General features: G+C 47.8%; 1 protein-coding gene across 1 annotated transcript in view; it reads right to left on the bottom strand.

Moving 5' to 3' along the window:
• The window catches only part of COL13A1 (collagen type XIII alpha 1 chain), a 64122-nt gene that overhangs the window by 31234 nt on the left and 12643 nt on the right, over positions 1 to 20245 (bottom strand). Inside the window, exons 6-16 of the mRNA XM_054071558.1 lie at positions 19726 to 19752; positions 18615 to 18641; positions 17488 to 17514; positions 17353 to 17379; positions 17040 to 17066; positions 14892 to 14948; positions 9405 to 9521; positions 8880 to 8921; positions 8109 to 8135; positions 7374 to 7409; positions 5997 to 6059 (exon numbers count right to left, since the gene is read on the bottom strand). Coding sequence (XP_053927533.1) covers positions 5997 to 6059; positions 7374 to 7409; positions 8109 to 8135; positions 8880 to 8921; positions 9405 to 9521; positions 14892 to 14948; positions 17040 to 17066; positions 17353 to 17379; positions 17488 to 17514; positions 18615 to 18641; positions 19726 to 19752 — 477 coding nt within the window. The remainder of the gene's footprint in view (positions 1 to 5996; positions 6060 to 7373; positions 7410 to 8108; positions 8136 to 8879; positions 8922 to 9404; positions 9522 to 14891; positions 14949 to 17039; positions 17067 to 17352; positions 17380 to 17487; positions 17515 to 18614; positions 18642 to 19725; positions 19753 to 20245) is intronic.

Below are 20245 nucleotides of genomic sequence, written 5' to 3'. Positions count from 1 at the left end.
AGGCCAACAAGCAGAACAGTGTCAAATAACTGAGGAATGCAAAGACAGACTGGGGACTAAACACCCAGTTCCGCACTTGATCCCAGATGCATTCTAAGAAAGGCCAGCTCATAGTCCAGAGCCTCGGTCTTGCTATTTCTCCTTATTCTGTTTTTATCACAGATAAACTCCGCAGTAAAATGTTTTCAGGAGAGCTCTGAAGCCAGCCGCCTTAGGGAAAAAATAACTTCCAGGCACTGCGATTCAGGCGTCATTCCCTAGCGCTGAGCAAGCCACCACCACGAGACCACAGAGCCTGCGCCTGCAATCCGAGACAGGTGCTTTGAAACTCCAGGAGGCAGCTGCTCCCACAGGGACAGTCACATTTCCCTCGACAGCGCTGATGCAAAAAGCAGGTCATCCCTATCAACCCTCTGCTCTGAAATCTCTGTATGTCCTGTGTTAGTATTAGTTAGGTCTTGGTGGAAACATCCAGTTACAAAAGCAAATATGAGGGACAACAAAGGTCTAAGGAAAGGGGAGGAGGTGAAGTAGTGTTAGAAGCTGGGAAACGAGAGAAGTTGGGATGTAGCACATGAGGCAGAGAGGAGAACCAGGAGCCAAGTTCAAAGTGAAAAGAGCTTGGAAAAGTTCAAAACAAGGAGGAGTGGGGAGCCAGAGAGCAGCAGGATCATACCTCTCAGCTTTCTGAAACAGAAATCGGGGACAAAGCTAAAAAACACAAGGACAGAAGATGGAGATCAGGGATTCTATGCAATAAATGGGGAAAAAAGCATTCCAGATTGTCTCAGGAGTCAGTAGGTTTTAGTAGATACGAACTAGAATCATGAAAGGGATTATGTGCAGCGAGTGGCCTGGGTTAGGCTTTCAGAGTGCATTCGGGGTGCCTGTTCCTCACTCTTTGGCCTTGAAATGGCAGTGAATGTGGCTGGTGTTATTTAATAGTATTTATCCTGGAAGTGCAATGCACACACATGCAGGCTTGCTCACACACTGACCCTGATCCATGGCTGCATTAGTTCGGGTTCACGCTTGCATAACCGTACTGATTGCAGTGGGCTGACACACATCGCTGAAGGTTGCAGCCATCACTTGGAACCTCCAATTTGCAAAATGCCAATTCCCTAGGAACATCAGCAATTGGCCGCTCTCGCTAGCATGAAGCATTAAGATCCTGATGTTGCAAGACAGCATCGGACTGGGCATGCCATTTGCTTCGTACAACACTTCTTCCCCCACCAAGTCCTTCATAAATTAGACCCCATATTTTGCAACTTAGAAGCAGAAAGAATTCAGCTGAGGATAGTCATTGACTAACAGACACACACACAAATCCAGGTGATGCTCACGCATCAGGGACAGTAGAGCGATATGGGTGAGATCAGGCAGACAAGCATCACTCCACTGTTTACAAGGTACCTTAGTGCCATGTCTTCCTGGCAGCCCTGGCATGCCTCTCTCCCCCTGGAAGCAGAGCAAGAAACACAGAGAAAGAGAGCAAGAGGCATGAGATGTGTCCTCCCAGGGCTCTGTGAGGAGCACCCAGGTGATGAGAGAGCCTCCTCGGTGAGATGGGGCAGAACCCCTTTCCCCACCTGACCCTCACCAAGCCAAGCACCCCATCCAGGGCCATTTCCCATCAGCTGTACCTCTCAAGCCCATTGTGCACAGCAGGACTGACCCTGCTGGAATACCACAGCAACAGTGCTGCCAACAAAGACAATTTCTGCATCCTGCCACCACTTCCCTCCACATGGTATTCTGCAGGTAGGGAGCCACTCCATCTGAAGTGATTATAGGATGAACAAACATATCAGGAGAAATAGAGAAACTAAGGGTTGCCTTGTGTTGTTGGAATTTATCTGAAGGTAAATGGAAAATAAACCATCTTCAGCGTGCTCGCTGCTGTTATTTTGCTCTAGGTGTTAAGTCCTTGCTCGGAAGGACTGCTTAGCAGAGATATACGTATAGGCTTTTTTCAAAAGCACTTTTTGTAATCTGACATCATGTCAACTCTCTCTTGTAAAAGGCTGCCTAGTACTGCAGACCACACTATACACACAAGACCTAAGCCCTGTGGGCACCTCCTACCCCGTGCAGGATACTTGACTAGGGAATTTGCAGCCACAAGAAAAATAAACTAACAATTGTGAATGCTTTGTACTTGAGAAGTGGGCACCACTTTCAGTCCCTTCTTCCCTACTGTGCTCCCTTGTTTTATGCTTCAATGAGATCAAGAAAAGGAGGCCAATACTTTCTGCTGAGGCACCCACACTGCTTGAGGAAGCTTTCCCTGCAGAGCAGCACCGCATGGGAGAGTCATTCCCCATCCCAGAGACTCTCTTGGAAGAAGATGACTGCTTGGAGACCTGTTTAATCATTTAGCCCTGCAAAATCAAAGCCACCTCTGTGAGAGAAAGCAAGGTAGCCCTTATAGAGGGGGCAAGTTACAGAGCAAGCACGCTACCCTGCACTTTCTGATGCTGGGCTCAGCTGGCTTGCACAGCCCCTACTGGCATCTGCAGAATCACACAGGCACTAGTAATTAGAGAGCAGAGCAACAAACACGACACTAAATCTTTTAAAAGCAGAAAGAAACCCCAGAGCCAAAGCCAGAGAATAGGCAGGAAAAACAACTCTGCAGAACATCTTGAAACCCTTATGTATTTGAAAGGCATTGTAACACAGTAAGCACCCATCAGACTGATCCCTTTGTGATCACCCAGTGCCCTTTGGGCCTCAGAAAGGCTGTGCAGGGTGCAGCAACCCACCAAAAGCAACACTGGAACCGGGCAGCCAAGCCAGAGGCTGGAAAACACCACCACCAGTAGATGTGAAAGGCCAAATGCCCAACTCAGATCCCCAGCAGACTCCAGAAAGGCAGTCAGCAGCACCTTCCACCTCCCTTAGACTTCACGCTGATTTAGGAAATGCCTCCACACACCCTATTCTTGCTGGAAGGGGGAAGCTACATGCTTACCCCTCCAGCAGAGACAAAACCCTAACACTTTCTTCCCTTATGCCTGATATAAGCAGCTTTATAACCACTCGGTGCCGATCGCAGGATAGAGCACACTGATCAACTCATTAGTGGTATTGGCTGCTGGCTGCCAATTAAAGCACAGACCCTCCCTTTTTCTGCTCCTTGCTGTGAAAGGCAGATTATGAGGGGGTTATTGTGGCCCGTTTCTTTCTCACTCTTCCTCAGAGCACGACAAAAAGCATCATCCTTTCAAAAAAAGAAAAAGAAAATGTCAGTAAAGCTGAATACGATGGCTTAGTTGGAGGGTAGCGAGTCAAATGCTTGTTGCAGTGACCCAGGTGATCACACTCACTGGTTTACTAGTGACCTTCACAGGACACAGCTGTAGGTCTCAATATGATTAAAGCACAAATGGTGGCCACAGGAGAAAATAGCTAAGAGAGAATTTGTTGTGTTCTTTCTGCCTCTGGGTGAGAAGCGGTTACTAAAGAAACAAGGGGCCTGTGTGAAAACAGCAAGACTCTTCAGGCCCAACGCTTTCTTCACCACCATTACTGACATGTTATGCAAAATTGGTGACTACAGCTAAGCTATGAATCGTAGCATTTGACCTGAGCTCCTCAAAACAAAGAGAAGGTAGAACCGAGGCCAGGTAACTGGGAAAAGTTGGAAGCACCAAAAGCCTTCCAGACTCCCAAACGATCCCCTTAGGTGGGAGGACAGCAGGAAGAGGTAATTTTCAAAGACAACAGATGCAAGTGCTGTTAGGATGTTCAAGAGCTGCTACTGGGTGATGTCTGTCTGCTGATTTAGGGTATCTCTGCACTTCCACTTAGCTTCCTCTAAGCAAAGAAGAAAGGAAGTCAAGAGAAAAGTGATCCTGACAATAACAAATGAACGTCTGCACGTGAATGGAGAGGCTGTTGTGGGACTTGGGGAGGCAGCACTTTGGAGCTACGATTTAGTACCACAAAAAGCACAGCTGGTTTCATTTCCACTCTTTACAAAGTGGGATGAATAAGGAAAGCATTTTTTGAGGATCACTCCGAGTCATTGCTCTCTAACACAGGAGAGGGAAGGCTCTCACTTGTGGATGGTCCTGATGGATCACTGGAAGATGTGGAGACTTCCCCAGTGGTAGAGCCCAAATCAAGAGCTGGTTACTCCTTGCACATGGGTGCAAGTAGAGCAGGTGTCTGCTAGCAGCAAAGCATGGAAGTACAAGCAGGGGTGGAATGCAGCTTCTCCTTCCAGCCTTTTCTCCTGTCCAGGCCACACTCCAACTCCAGTCCTCCAGTTCTGCTTAATGGGAGAGCACCTGGCTGTTGAGGCAGCATTGAACTCCGGGCTCCCAAAACACATCAGTTCTGGGTGCAATTCTGCTTTCATTTACACAGAAACAAAACAGAAGTGATGCCTTTGTGCTTTATGATGTGAAGACGGACACAGGGGAACATTTTGACTTCATGTGCACCGCAGGATTTATGAGCAGTTATTGTTTGCTTGTAGGAAGACAATCTCTGCTCTTCTATTCACTGTTAACCTAGAGCCTGCATTCCTAAAGAATGTTTCTTTAAACTCGATGTAACACATCCACGATAAGTTCTGAAGGGGCCTTTTCTCCCTTTAAATAGTAATCCAACCAGATGGAAAAAATATAGAAAGTGTGTTTGCTGCACGATAAATGAGATGTATGCCACATACTAAATACTTTAAATGTATGTGTCACTGTTAATGCCTTTCAAAATATTACGGGGCCAGACTTTTCTCATGATGTTTAAGATGTATTGCATGACACAATATGCTCTGACTGTCATGAACGCTTGCCAATGTTGTAATGTTTTAAGCACAGTCTACATTGAGTAATATACTTTAAATATATGGGTACAGTAAATTTCAGTCAAATAAGTAACATCTGGGCATAAAGCATATAAGCCTGTAAGAAGCGTCCAGAAACAGACAGAAAAGCCTGGTACCAAACCTCAGCCTGAGTTGCAGAGTTCGGGTGGATTTGATGCGTCAGCTAGCCAGATTTTATGAGGAAACCCCAACTCAGCCCATCAAATGGAGAGATATAACAAATCATTAACAAGCTTCATAGCCAGAGAAATGCCGTTGGTAATAATCGAATTCCACCAAATGGATAAAGGCTGCCTTTACTGTCTGAGCTCGGAGTGTCTGCCGGTGGTTAATCACAGCACAGATGTGTACTCCATTAAATACCCCACAGACCTCAGACCCAGCTTCCTCTTACAACCTATTGGCTCGAGGAGCAGTACCTCCCAGGAGATCTACCATGGTAGAGAACAGTATTTCTCATGCCTACCTTTATGCCAGCGTTGCCTTTTTCACCCTGCCCAGCAAAGGAGAGAGAGGAAGAGAGAGAGGAAATAGAGAGGGACAGTGAATACAAGAAGGAATTGAGCAAGCAGAGCAATCTTAACAGCAAGGGCCAAAGAGAAAGTAGCCGTAAGAGGGAGTGTGTGATAAATGTAACCCCAGGCCTCCAGGGAGAACTGGCTTCTGATAATAACGTGGTACCAGACTGGATGCTGGCTGCAGCCCACCCCTCCCTGGGGGTGCAAGGCAGTGTATGTCTCTGGCGTGGATGCTGGAGGCCACCTGTACTAGCACTTTCGTACGTGTTTTGAATGTAGACAAACCATTAAACTCTTTCACGAACCAGAGTATCCTCGTTCTCCCAGCGCTAATGCAAAAGTCTCTAAAGGCCAAGTCAGTTTTATTCATCAACAGGAGCCTGTGCAGAGTTGCACCTGGCTCAGGACAGCAGAGAACCACTTTGGCCACAAATTGCCCAGACCAGGGCAATTTGACAGGGCAATTTGACTCCAAGACACAGGAGTGATTTTTTCTGTTTATGTTGCTGATGCCAGGCTCTAGAGAACTGCCTCCAACACCTGAACTTCCATATTCCTTTAGCGTGTCTCTGGGATTGTGTGCCACTTATCTGCCTTTGGGAGATGGCCCCACCGGCTCTGAATTTAAGCATTACCTTGGGGCCAGTAGCTCCAGGGAGGCCACGTGCTCCAGGCAGACCTGACTCACCCGCCTCACCCTGAGGAAAAGAAGAAAGAAAGTGGAGGAAGAAGCAAATACAGTGAGCAGCAAGAAACGGAGACACTGGGTTGTCTGAAAGGTCAGCAAGATGTAAGAGGGATGTCCCACACAGAGATGTCCACCACACACCAATCTAGATCTCTCTGAGAGAGAAGCACCATCCTGCGTCACGAAAGATATTCAGGGTATCAAATGTATGAATTGAAGAGAGTGGTTCCATGACCCTATAGCATATTGGAGCTAACAACTTTGCTCAACTTTTTGCCCTCTTTTCCCCGACCCACTCACCAGGAAGGATTTTCTCCCCTACTTTCTTCTCCCTTTCCTTCCACCTTTCCCAGAACACCATCACAACCTTGGGCTCATTCCTCCTAGATCAGTACAGGTTCTTTGCTTGGTAAGTAAATCAACCAGACAAGTTGTTTCATGTAAGAGGAGTTTGTAGGAGAGGCTTTCTCTGCAAAGTCATTGCAGGGACCCCCTCACTGCTCCTGCATGCTGGAAGCTGCCTGCCCGGTGCACACAGAACAGGACGGGCTCTTAATGGAAAAAAATGACGGTTCACTGAAAGAAGAGGCAATAAATTGTGTCTGACTGCAAGAGTGGGCTGTGGTCCACGGGGGCTATAATTTCCACTTCCTGACATAACAAAAACTTCTCAGTTTATGCAGAACTAATTAAAAAGCTCTCAGGTCTTGCCATTTTGCTCACAGAGCACCCATAAAGCAACGTGGAGATAACAGGGGACGCAGGACGCCCACCTGCTGGGAACATTCACCTTCCCCTTCCCCAGCTGACATCGCTTTAGCAGTATCTCTTCATTCTCTCTCTCTGCTTTGATCTTTCTTTATGTCTTTCCTCTGTCTCTCTTCCTGTCTCTTCCTTCTACCCTTTGGCCTTGACAACCTCGCTGTTAAGTAGCTGCTGCTGAAGATATTTGGGCATTGCCAGCTTCTGCCTTTTAACCTGCAGCAGGACAGATTCTTTCCAGCTTTATTCCAGAGAGCAATACATAGCAAGGAATTTGGCTCTATCCAGCCTCCTGTTCAGATCTGGATGCACAAGAGGTACATTTCAGCCTGAGAGTGGATGCGGAGAGGCATACGGATGGGGAGACACCTGTACCATACAGATGTGTCTCTCCAGTCACTGAGCCCAACCTCTCCTTGCATGGGTGACAGCAGGGGATCTGTGAGCCTGTAACAGCTCCGTGTCCAACTGGAGCTCAGAAGACGGCTCCAGAGCCATCCAAAAACTTTTAGGCACCAGTGCAGCTTAATTCATTTAACAACATTGGAGCTCCCCTTCTTACCTTTCTGCCAGGGTATCCCTGAACCCCAGGGTCTCCCTGCAAAAAGCAAAAAGACAAAAGAAAGTGAGGCCCGGCCTGAGAAGGACAAATCCTTGCCCTTTTTCCTAGGGACAATACTGGGATGGAAGGGCATTCCATGGGAAAATTTCACCTTATGCTCCGTGACTCCATTGAGACCCATGGGTCTCCATTAGCTGCAGTGGACTGAGCCCTGGCAGGAAAGTCACGACAGGCACTGGCAGCTGGATAACTCACACCAGCTCCATGACCCAGCTCTGCGGTTCAAACCTCCTTACCGTGGCTACATATCTCAAATAAATGAGGGTGGGTGGTTGCAGCTGAAAAACAACAACAACAACCCTCCCCGACTCGCACTTTGGCAAGTGAATAAATGGGAAACTGTGGTGGAGTTAACAATAGCATTGCAAAATCAATTCCTGAAGCACTGGTAAATGCTCCGAGAGTGGAAGAGGCCAATAAAGCTGTGTGTGGCAAAGAATTTTGCAAGAGAGGCTGATGAGGCGTGCCTTGCTCAGTCAAGATGCAATTCAGACATGTCGCCCTGACAAAACCCATGAGTCAGCACACAGACCGGGCCCCAGAGGCATTACTGAGCTGAGTTAGAAATCTTTCTCAGCTGTTTGATGTAACCTCCTTTCCCCTCCTCCACCTATTAAAATGTCCCACCTCTCTGTTTATCACTTTGCTCCCTCTGAGTGATGTGAGATTTCTCACCTTTGGTCCAGGAGGCCCAGGTAAACCCTGTAGATAAAATCAAAACAGACGTCAGAGATGATTTGTACTACTAAGCTCAAGCATTCTCAATATATTCTTCACGGAGATGAATGCTATCTTAACCCACACTCCCAAATAAAATTATGCCCATAGTGATCTATCCTCCCGGGACTGGTCTCGCTGAATCTGAAGACCAAAAATGTGCTATGCCTTGTGCATTGTGCTCCAGAATCTTGTTCCCAGCCCACAGTGCAGCTCTGGAGTAAATCAGGTGTTTGTGGCTTCCTCTGACAAGCTAAATAGAGAGAATATATTAACAAGCAGAACATTTGTGGTTTTGAATGAGAAATAACCAATCAGATCATCTGATATGAACCATGAAATATACTGGATATATGCGTACATAAATATTAATCAGCAAGATATCCGTACAGGATCTGCCTTCCTAATGTGAGCAGACAGAAAGAGAAAACTGCTCTAGATATGCTCTGATGCCTACACCACGCTTGATGTTTCTTGCTTATGACAATTCAAATATTTAGTCATCGCATCGTTGGCTCCTCAAAGCTCACAGAGATGAGGATGCCGGCAGGACACCCGACCCCTCTGCCACGTGTCGAGAAGCACTTTTGCCTCAAGGGACAAGACTTGCATGTTCTGCTAGCAGGCCTTGAAAACTCTTGGAGATGAAAACCCATTTTACACCACAGGGCCAGCATGCCATGTTTCTCCCCACAGCTCCCAGGAATGGAGCCGGTTTCCGGTACCCACCTTTCCATCTCTTCCAGGCTTCCCAGGTTCTCCCACTCTGCCCTGTTGCAAGAGAGAAGCACATTAACTGGATTTGCTGCCCTGTCCCCTGCCATTTATCAATGGCATTATTTTAAATGGTGCTTCTGTTTTCGTCCTCCCTGGCTGCTCCCTACCAGCCTAAGAACAGGACAGGGTGGGACTTCAAAGGGGTAATGGGGATTCTTATCAGCCAGGTTTCTGCTGTGAGCAGGACAATTACTCCTCACGTTACTTCTTCCCCATGGCCATCCTTAGAGGCTGAGGAGAAGAAAATGACCCTTGTGTTGCCCACTCACATGTGGACATCCAGATAGCAGCTGTGCAGGGCGCACACCTCTGCCTTCCCTCCTGATCCCCCTCCTTCCTGGGAACTTCTTCCTCCTCACACATCCTCATTCCCTGCAAATCTCCTCTCTGTGGCCCTCTTGGCTTCAGGACAAAGGCCAGAAGAAAGTGTCTGGGCCAGAGGAAGCAGAAAGGCGCTTTTTTTGTAACTTGACTTACAGGTGGCCCAATTGGCCCAGGCTGTCCTGGAATTCCTTCAGGTCCAGCTGGTCCGGCAGGCCCTGGGGGACCAGGAGGACCTGGGGGACCTTGGATTCCTGCTTGTCCTTGTTCACCCTGTGGTTTGTTAAAAAAAAAAGGGGGTTATCATCAGGCAGAGCAAACCCTTCACACCATCACCCCAAGAGCCCGAGGCAGGTCAGCCTGGCTGAAGCAGAAGAGGTAGAAGCAAGTCCCAAGTTAGTGCCAGGAGAGGTTTCCAAGAGTGACGGAGAGCCCCGCTGAGGGCAGCCGGGATGCCTAGGTGGCAAGAGCCAGCACCCTACAGTTTGCAAAGACATCTGAGGCCACCATGTCAAAGCTTTCTTGAAAAGATGACCAAGCAGTCTAAAGAGACCTTTTTCTTTGTAAAACAGTCAAGTACAATTTGTATGTCAAGGAAAACATCTCATGAGCTTCTCAGGAGCCTTTCCAAAGCACTTGACAGTCATATATGAAGTGAAGCCTCCCGTGACCACACTGGCACTTTGAAGCAGAGCCACAACGTCTTACCTCAGCCTATTTTTTTTTTCCCCTGTGCTATATTTGTTGGACAACACTCCCTCTGTTTTGCCAGGAACCAAAAGTAGAAACGCCACAAAACCAAAAGAAAATAATATGATCATCATGGCATTTCTGGAGCCCACCCAAAACAGGCCTATGTACACCAGGGAGAGCCTGTTTTTGTAAGACTTAACAAGCTGGTGTGTACAGAGCCACCTGCCATTTTAAGCTCTCTGAAACGAAGTTGTTTCAGCCAGTTCCTCCCCAGGCCCCTCAGTAGCCATTCAGCGACTGTGGCTCATGCCTCAGCAATGTCATCTGGCCCAAAGGACCTGGACTTGGGACCGAGTAGTGCTAAGGAGACAGTGGGTTGGAAGCACCACATTTGAATACCAGACTGCTGATCTCTAATTGATGAATCCAGCGAACTCACGAGGCTCCGTGGCACCCACGCTAAGCTGTTAGTCTCCCATTCTGCCTCCCTAGATAAAATACCAAGACACCCTACTGCCAGTGACACAATTTAAGTCTGAAAACTCTTCTTGGTGGATCCACAGGAAGCTAGAAATCAAACATGGTCATTTCTGGATTATGAATCAGTGGACGTGCATTTGGGTGTCTACTGCATTTATCCTCTCTACAGCCCCATACGCTGCTGCTGGGTAAAATTAAATCTTGTCTTGCTCACTCGTGTGTGCAGGAGAATGCACGAAATCTGTCCCCGGCATGTGTTCCTACCAAGCGTGCTGTTTATCCTGGCTGCGTTTGGCAAAACATGCAGATACAGGGATGTTTTCTTTATTTAGAATGATAAATGAAAGTAATAAGCAGCAATTTTCATACTTTCTGCCATGAGCTTTATTTAAAAAATTTCCAACACATGGGCGAGGCCCACAGGAAGCTCAATCATGTGTGGAGCAGCAGCCCTTCTCCTCAAAAGAGCTGCCGTGCCCCTGCCTGACCCACAGCCTGTCCTGAGAAGACTCCTGAGCCAGGCAGGGAAAGGACCTTCTCTTTTCGCCATCTTATAAGTGGATCCTGGCTCACCCTGTGGCCCATGCAAAGGAACACAGGATTCTTCCTGACCTTTGCTATCCTCCATACTCAGTGCTATTCAACTGTCCTGTAAATGTTGTCATAGCTCTTAAATTTGGAACCAACAAAGACAAGAGGTTTGGAGGACACCGGAGTTTATTTCTAGGTTTCCTCTTGCCCTCATTTCTCAGCCCATCTTCGGAGACTTCCCTCCCGTTTCATCTCACAACACGCCACAGCAGGTGAACCATGGGAGGGCAAAATGGGCTTTACCTGCCCCCCTTTGGCTTTCCCTCCTCTATTTCCACCTCAACTGCTTTCTGTTGGCCCAATCCATGCTCCAGATTTAGGGCAGTAAAATGCAGCACAGTCCTGGGAGCAGTTGCTGGAACCCCGGCAGGACATGGGGAGATGGGGAGAGCAGGAACCCTGCCCGTGTGTGGGGAGCAGCCAGAAGGAGCTCATCCAAGCCTTTGTTCCCATTGCCTGCACATCATTGTCCTGGACAGAGCGTGTTTTGTCCAAGCGAGTGCCTGTCCATGCAGATCCCTAAATACACAAAATGTTATTACCACATCATTATAGTCTTATTAATGCATTCGGCACAAAAAGACCTCCACGGACCTGACTGGGTGGTAAGCGGATACAGTAAGTTGGAGATCAGGTGTCGTTTTCATCAGATGTCATTCTATATTTTTAGCTGTTGACTGGAGCTATTTTTCAGTTCTTTTTGACACCAGTTAGCCACCCTAATCGTGCCTCAACAACACAATGCTTGTTTAGTCTCTTAACACAGGTCTCCACTCAGCCCACGCCCTTGGGCAAAGCACTCTTGCTTGATGTGCTTGGAGGCAGCTGCAGGATTTTCCTCTCCCAGGCGCTGGTGCTAACATTTATTTTGCAGTCTCACATTTTTTTCTTAGTATTCAAATGTTGGGCTCCTGGAATTGCTTGGTGCTGGCAGATCCGTAGGAGTGGATTACACTTTGTTACACTTAGGGAATGAATACAGCAATGGCAAAATGGATCACAGCAAAATTCTTTGGTGAAGTTAGCCTCTGGGGACAGAGGGAATTTGCAGCCCTGGCTGACGACAGGACAGGCAGCTATTCAAGTTTCCCACTTCATCCCGGATACAAACTTCAGCTTTCAAAGCCTTCCCAAGAGGTCAGTCCTTGGTCTGGCTCTTCGATCTGTCGCTTTGAAGGGCGACCAGTGCAAGCCATGGAGCTTTGTGTGATGCGAATGCTGAATCAATAGAAACTGAACTGAGACCAGCGGCTCAAGCGATAACATCGGGATTTTGCCAGCACCGGGCAAGGACCAGGCAGCTCATAGTAAAAGCCTGTACTGCAGACTCGGTTCCCCGCTAGCATCTGACTGTTTAGACAGGCAGCGGGGTGACAAAACCCAGCGGCTTAATAGAGGGCACCCACTACACTTCAGTGAGGTAATTACAGGGGTTTGTCCACGTGGGAAAGTTAATCCCAATTGATGGAACCAGGGAGCTTGAAGAAGTGGGTTCATTAAAAGCCACACGAACTCTGACTACGGACTCTCTTATTCACTCTTCATATGTACGTAATTCATTGTATTAATTCATTCCCAAAATAAACTGAGCATGAATGATGGCCCTGGAAACCAAAATAAAAGTGTTTACACAAAGATTTAATGCAATGTAATGAAACGATTATAAAAGCTTATTTAAACACTTCTTCCCAAGCGTCTCAGACTAGACTAGCCCTTAGAAGAAGCCTCTGTCTAGTCATTCATCTCAGTTAAATTTCACAGACGTTAGCTGCATTTCAGCAAGAGTTTTCCAACCTCTTCTGGAGACTGAATATGCAGGAACCGACTCCTTAAGGTGGGAGACTGCTTGTCAACAGTCCTGAGAACAGTTTCATGGCCCATTTCTTTTAGTTTAAAAAACTGGCTTCACTACGTTTCTTTTTAGCCACAGTATCACATCAAAGATTTCCTCTGCTTCAAAGAAAGTCCCTCAGCTCTGCCTGAACCTCTTGGAAACCCCTCTGTAGGAGAAGAAAGACGGGTAGCAAGCTGATTAATCGCAGGCACAGGGTAAGCTTAATAACAGGCAACGAGGAGTAGAAGTCTACCTGAAAAGTGCGTCTCTTTATGACCGGAGGTGGAGCCAGCCGCACTGAATTGAGGAGAGGCAACAGCTGAAGAAGATCAAACCAGAAGGTCACAGGGCAAAGGAGGCCGTTAGGGCACCAAGAGTCAGAGAGCAGCCAGGGGAGAGAACAGAGAAGAGGGGAACAGAGAAATCGCCATGAAAATAAACCACCGTGGGAGAGCTGCGCGTGGAGTTCGTGCGGCACAGGTACCTGCAGGCAGACCTCTGAGCTCCTCCACGCCATGCGTTGCTCACAGGGGGACTTTCCACGTGCCAGCTCTGGCAGGGACAGGGTGGCCACTTGCCAGCCCAACACTCCCACCACACACAGCTTCTACCACTTTCTCTCCTTGGAAATCCAACTCGCTCAGGGGATTTTTAACTTGATTCCACTGCTCTCCTCAGGCAGTGTTTATTGCAAGACCTCCCTTCAGTCACTCTGCTAAGATCTCCTGTGACAGCACTGTTTCTCATGATGTCTTATCAACAGATATGAGGTAACTGTCAAAATGCCAGTTTTCTCCAAGTTTTCTAAGAACAACTTCCTATTTCTTTCCCTCTTCCTTTACAAGAAACTGTATCTCCAGGTCTCACTCTTCCTCAGTGTATAGAAGGGAGCGGAGAGAGGGCAGCTGGGGTCAGAAGTAGGCGGCAGGGTTCATTTAGCTGAGCAGACGCAGCCATCATGGCCAAGGCAGAAGACTAGACCTTAGTGCCTCCAAACAGGGTATTGCCCTGGGAGACTGTGCTTTGCTTTTCCTTGTTTAACAGTAACATCAGCCTCTGACTGCTTATAGCCAGGAATGCTGCCTTAGGGCACAAAGCTGACCCGGACACACAGAAATCAAATGCACTAAAGCTCAGGAGCATTTGTTCATCCTTCTGCTGTATCCAGTTTCCACTTGCATGCGTGCTGCTGTCAGGCTGGCACCCACCATACGGGCTCCAGGCCCAGGAATGCTCCTCTGGCCTGATCCACTTTCCTGTTCCTATCAGTTTTCCATTGAAGCTGCTCTTGATTTACACAGGGAGAAGAGAAAGAGGTTTTCTGTGCTCAGGCACAAAAACGTGCCCCTGTGTGTAACATTTCCCCATGTGAGCTGCGCACTCAGTGAGCGATGTCCCACCGCAATAACTTTGCGCATCCAAGAAGCGCACTTTAGTTCTTTAAAGCATCAATTTTGGTGTCTGCAGTAGAAGAGAGGATCCAGTCCTGTTGCAAAGTGAAGTGGCAACCTAATATTGCAGCATCACTGCCTCGTGATTGCGTGGTTGTGTTCAAATGCACTGATCCAGACAGACACAAGCTACCGCAACAAGAGCAACACTGACGGAAAATCAGCAGGTCTGATGTGACCTGAAGGAAATCTTCGCTTTCTAAAAGATAGTACAGGAGGCCCTGTAGCTCAGGAGAGCATTCAGGACTGCACTGATTTTCTCAAGGCAGAAGGTGCTGTAAATCCCCACACCCCATCAGTATCTGAAACATTATGCAGCCTACAGAAAACAGAGGAAGGCTGCTGGAATGTCTAAGGAGTGAAGTGGAGGGAAGAAGTTCTAAAAAGAGAGGAGAGACAAGACCTAGAAATGGATTCAGGTGCAGCTGGGAGAGTTTAAAGAAACCTGAATCCTCTTCCACACAGTTCCTGCCCTGCCCTCTCTGTGTCCTAATGGCAAGGGGTTTTTTTTTTGGAAGGCAGAGTGCAATATTGGATCTGCATCCTTGCACCTTTGCATCAGAACTGGGCGCCGTCAGACTATCACCCACAAACCTTTAGCGTAAGGATCTGGTTAGAGCGCAGGGCTGCAAGGGTGGTACTTAGGTATTCCTAGGGGACAGTGAAGACACACGACACAAACGGGGTCAGTTAGACACACAGCATTTCTGCAAGCAAACGGAGCCCAGCTGGTCCCCCTCTTCCCTGAGCTGAGTGCCCTTCCCCGAGGTGGCACTTCGGAGCAGCTCAGATGGTCAGCTCACACCAAATGGGTGGCCCCATGCTTGGGCTTGTTCTTCACTGCAGTGGAGGCCACACAGACCCTTACAGGAAAAAAAATTAGGAAACTACAACATGAGCCAAGGCATACAGCCTAACCTTACATTTCCTTCCTAAGAAAACAAAGACAAAACAAAACTGAAACAACATTGCCGGTTTTTCAGGACGCTGGTTTTCATTTCCTTGCCCAGAATATCTGACAAAGGACCTTCTCAACCAGTAAAGCAAGAACAAATTAAAATTCCATCAAATGTGTAGCGTTTGTACAACGAGGCTTATCCTAGTTGTCATTCTGGGAGAAAGAGAGGGGACTGCAGCTCTGTTGGCTGATTCGTGCCTGTGACCAGACCATTCAGGACAGCCTACCCATGAGCTGATCTGAGGACACCCATTCTTCCCATGAGTGTGTCTCTGCCTTGGAACGACTCACGTACTTTTTAAACTGTTGAGCTTGCTGCCTCATGAGACCAGAAGTACCTCCATGAGCCAAGGAAACATCACCAGGCTTTGCTGGGGCGTGAGGCTTTGCACCAGCCCTTTCCCCACTGTCACAGCCCTGCGATGTGTCACCCTAGGGTGCCCCAAACACCAACCCACCAAACCAGTGTGCCTTTGCCCTCTGGACTGAGCACAGGCTATGCCCAGTGCTGGACCATCTGCATCACCATTTCGCAGTGCTGCTGAGGATCCTGCCACTGCTTTTCACCTTGAGCACTGAGGACAGCCAGATCCAAGGGCTGTAACAGGAACCCAGGACACCTCTCGGGTGAACACTGTTGTTAGCTTCTTTTTAACATAACAATCTAGTGAGCTGGCTCTCCTAAATAAACACAGCTGACCGGCTATTATTGTACTGGCACTGGCACATACCTACAGGCCCCCTTCTCCCTTGCTGCCAGCCAAGCTCTCTCCCCTGCCTCTGCCGCACAAAGCATCCAGGACTCTGCTTCCTCCGGGCCAGGGACCAGAGCCCAGCTAATTGTCCACAGGCTCGTCAAAAATAAACAGAAAGCCCTTAAGCCTGTCTCCCCGTACACCCAGATTACAAATTCCAGCCATTTCATATGATGTCGTTCCAATGCATTTCCAGTGGATTTTCAGCACTCTGGTTGTTTTTAGAGCCGATTCAATTTTACCCCTGTAATCCCCTCAAACCCCATCATATACTCACTTCTCTCTTTGCTGCAGCCAGGCCAGGATGAAGACGCAAGTGGGGCAATGTCCTGGCTTTCTTTAAATGGGTGCCAGCATCTCCCTCTCTGCCTTTTCTCTGCAGGCAGAAGGGCCACCAGGCTTGGGGACCAGCATGGGGACCATCTCAGTGGGGACCAGACAGAGCACCTTGCCCAGGGTTACTTCAGGCAGAGAGCACAACCCTTCCTTTTGTCTCTATGCAGGACTGAAGGCCGGCAAGATTGAGGGAGGAGTAAAGGGGGAGGGATGATGATAGAGTTTTCTTGAGGTCTGCAAATCCCCCACTGCTCCTGGCCACGTAACCACAACAAAGGTTGTGGAAGAAACCAGGACAGAGCTGATGCAGTAGCACAAGGTGTGAGTGGGTGACCTCTACTCCTCCAGAACCCCCAGGTTTTGTTGGGTTTTGGGATGAAGACATGGACCTTCCTCATCCCAAGACAGAGCATGGGAGGTTCTCCAGGTTCTCCAGGAAGCAGCAATGACAGCATTTAGCTAGGGGTCAACCCCAGTGGACAGGAACGGAACAGAGAACCAACATCCCTCCTGGAAAACCTTATCGGCTGCCTTTCTGTAAAACACATCAATCAGCAGAGTGCTGCCCTTGGGGCCCCAATGACGCGTCTTGTTAATGAAACGATCTATATTTCCAACAAAAAGCCATTCAAACGAAGGAGGATTAACATGCAGGAAGGCACGGGACAGATGATAACAAAACTAATGACTTACCCTGTGTGGGTACTCTGCACATTGACCCTATGGAAGAAGGGGATTAAAAGGAAAGAGTTTAAACCATGAACAGGGACCAGAATAAACACAGGAGGGAGATCTGGACGGTGTAGATCATCGTGACTATATTAAATTCAGCACAGCTATGCCAATTTGCACCCAACAAGCACCCTGCCTCTCGTCCCCTATTCCCAGAGCCCTCTGTTCTTGCCTTATTTCTTTGCCAGTCAGACTGAGCAGCACCAAGCTCGTCGAGTCCCTTCCCGCCTTGCTTTTTACATTTAATTTTCAACACTTCTCTCATAAAAATTACCTTTTCTCCTTTTTGTCCTGGAGGTCCCTATAAAAGAAAAGTGATTTTAAAAGTCCTTATTAAATGAAGGATTTCAGCGTATGCAAAGGAAAAGGGAATAGGAGGAGCTGCAATTGCAAGAGATAGGATACTTACAGGTTGTCCCCTGGGACCTGCAGCACCCTTCAAAGAAACACATTGTCATGAATGTGAGATGGATTCTCATTTACAGTGACAAGAAAACAAAAACTCTCTCAGTGCATGGAGTAGAGGGAAACTCAGCTTTTAAGAACTATTGTGGAGAAAAGTTCCCAAGAGAGATCTGGGTTCCCTTTGTTATTCTGGAGTAGTGAAAACGCACACATATTCTGGCTACTCCACAGGGGGGAGGGAATTATTAAAAGGAGAGGGGAAAATTCATCAGGAAAACACACCCTTATTGTTCCCAGGACCTCAGCTGACAGAGCGTCTCCTCAGCTGACGCACTGGGATCGAACCAGAAGCAACCAGGGCTGAAGCCTGAGTTGCGACTGCTTGAGCTAAGATTGTGCAACAGGGGGGTGGCAGCTCACCCCTCCACTAAGGAGCAGGGAGGGGGGATCTTCAACATGTGCTTGCCAGAGGGTTGTACTGACACTCAGCCTCCAAAAACAGAATTAGCAGAAGAAAACATTCAGCATTTCGGTGAGCAGAGGTGACTACAGAGCTGCTAGCTTGGCTAACTTGTGTTTGGGGATTTCATCATCAGAGATGTGGAGAGGAACAAGGCCCGTATTTGGGTTTCCATCAACCGTGGACTAAATTTATACCTTTCAACCAAAAGCTTTTTAGTATGATGCACATATGAAACAGACCTTCAAGAAGGGAAAGACAGGCATTTAATACAAAAAATATGCTTTCCGTGTTGTTGTTAGATAAGTTGAAAACTGCCAGATGGGTTTTCAGAACTCTTTCCATCAACTTTTACTTCTGCTATGAGGCCAATCATGAAAAATGTCATCTCCCAGAGTATATTTAAGGAACATAATTGCTAGCTGCAAGGAAAACATATCCTATGCATAACTAGAGAGCTGCTGTTGTGACATGATGAATCTGATAGCCATAATGTAAAAATTACAGACGTGCATCCCAGCATTGCTATTACGAAGTTACAGAAGTAGGGACACAGCTAGAACATCGGCTGAACTAAGGTTTCTACCTGCCTATGGGCTTGTTTCCAGCTGAGAGGCAACGTCATTTCAAACCAACCCGCCACCCCCAGACAAACACATATTTTTGTTTACCATCTCCCCCTTCTGTCCAGGATGACCCTGAAAAAGAGAAAACATGTATCAGCTTCGACCAGTGCAGTCTCTAGAAGATGTTGACTTAACTCATCCCTTGCCTTGGGAGGTGCCTGCAGTTACTATACCTCGTGAAGGGAGAAGGTACACCGTGCACGTAGAACTTCGCTCACACACCTAACCACTCCCTGCTACCCAAAACATTGAGAACAACACTCCAGAGCATGAATAGGCCGGGCAAATGTTCTGTGGGACATGGTTGGGATGTCGTTAAGGCTCCTTCAGAGCAGAGCAGCTTCAGCTGAGTGCGGTGCACTGCGACTTGCTGGGACTCACGTGCCCCCCTAAAGCAGTATAAGAAAGATGCTACTGGATCTTTCTTGAGGGTGATGTTCCACATGGCAAAAATAGGGCCCTGCTCTAGGAAAATAGGTGGCAGAGGTATGCTCTACCAGCTCTTTCATTAAAGCTGTGGTGTTTCATTAAAGGAATGTGGTGCGGAACTTGTCTAAGTGGCTTCCTGGAGCTACGGCTTGGGTCATGTCAGTTGGGTACATAGGGATGTAGCTATATTTATGCCTAGCTTTCTGAAGCATGGGAAGAACTTAGGTCTCCCCTACAAAGCTGGTCATAAGGAGCATCTAAGGACAGCATGCAGGTCTTTAGGTTGCTTTCCTTGTCTACTGCAACTCATTGTACCATAGCAGTGAAGATAAAGAAGCTGTAGGGCTGACTTCAAATGAAGTTGTTGGCTGTCTGAGCTAGAGGGCTGGTGTCTAGGGCACTGGCTTTGTTTTATTCCATCTGGCAGTGCCTGCTAAGGCTTCCCCTGCCTCGCTGTTGCACTTGAAAAGTGCTATTTTATAGATTTGCCTAGAAAGGAAGCAGCTACACTCTGCCTTCCCTAATCTCCTGACTCCTGCATCTCCCCCAAGGCATTTGTGGTATCCTCCTGCTTGCCAACCTTCTAATTTTCTTTTAATCCATGCATGTGCCTGGCATTGCAAAATAATCCTTTTAAAAAAACATGCCCTATAACACGGAGGCTGGCAGGACAACGGGACCTAGCAGGAGGAAGGGCGGAAAGCATTGAGAGAAGCTGTTTGCTTACTGGTTTGCCGTCCAAGCCAATAGGACCCTGAAATAAAAGAGGAGAAATGATGAGAAATACTTTCACGGGGGTGTCTGTCCATCTGCCTCAGAAAGCACAATGTGTCACAAGCCTGGGGAAAGGATGTAGAGGTGAGGTGACTCTGCCCTCCAGCCAAGTCCTGGCAGGACTTTGGCTCACTGGGTGCCAGCCCAGCTTCCCAAGTGCTTCTGCAGGAACCTGCTAACTGTCCGCCTATTTCAGCAGCAATGCTGGACACAAGAAGGGAAAGGAATGGAGGCAATTTGCAAAAAAAAAAAACCCTGCAGCATTTCAATTTTTTCAGCATCCTTGCAGCAGTTTTCTTGAGACTTTGATTTTAAAAGACACCCACCTTTGGGGGAAGAGGAATTTTTACAAATGGTAGAATAATAAAAGTGTCCCAGGGAAGAGGTGACATACAGCTCAGCAGCATTTTGAAGGTACTATTTGATGAGAAACAGGCTCCGCAGAGCGCCGTCCCACCCGGCACTTTCTCATG

Source organism: Cuculus canorus, chromosome 7 (assembly GCF_017976375.1).
Source record: "Cuculus canorus isolate bCucCan1 chromosome 7, bCucCan1.pri, whole genome shotgun sequence".
Lineage (NCBI taxonomy): Eukaryota > Metazoa > Chordata > Aves > Cuculiformes > Cuculidae > Cuculus > Cuculus canorus.
The sequence above is the reverse complement of the archived record's forward strand: the minus strand, read 5'-3'. Positions and strand labels throughout refer to the sequence as shown.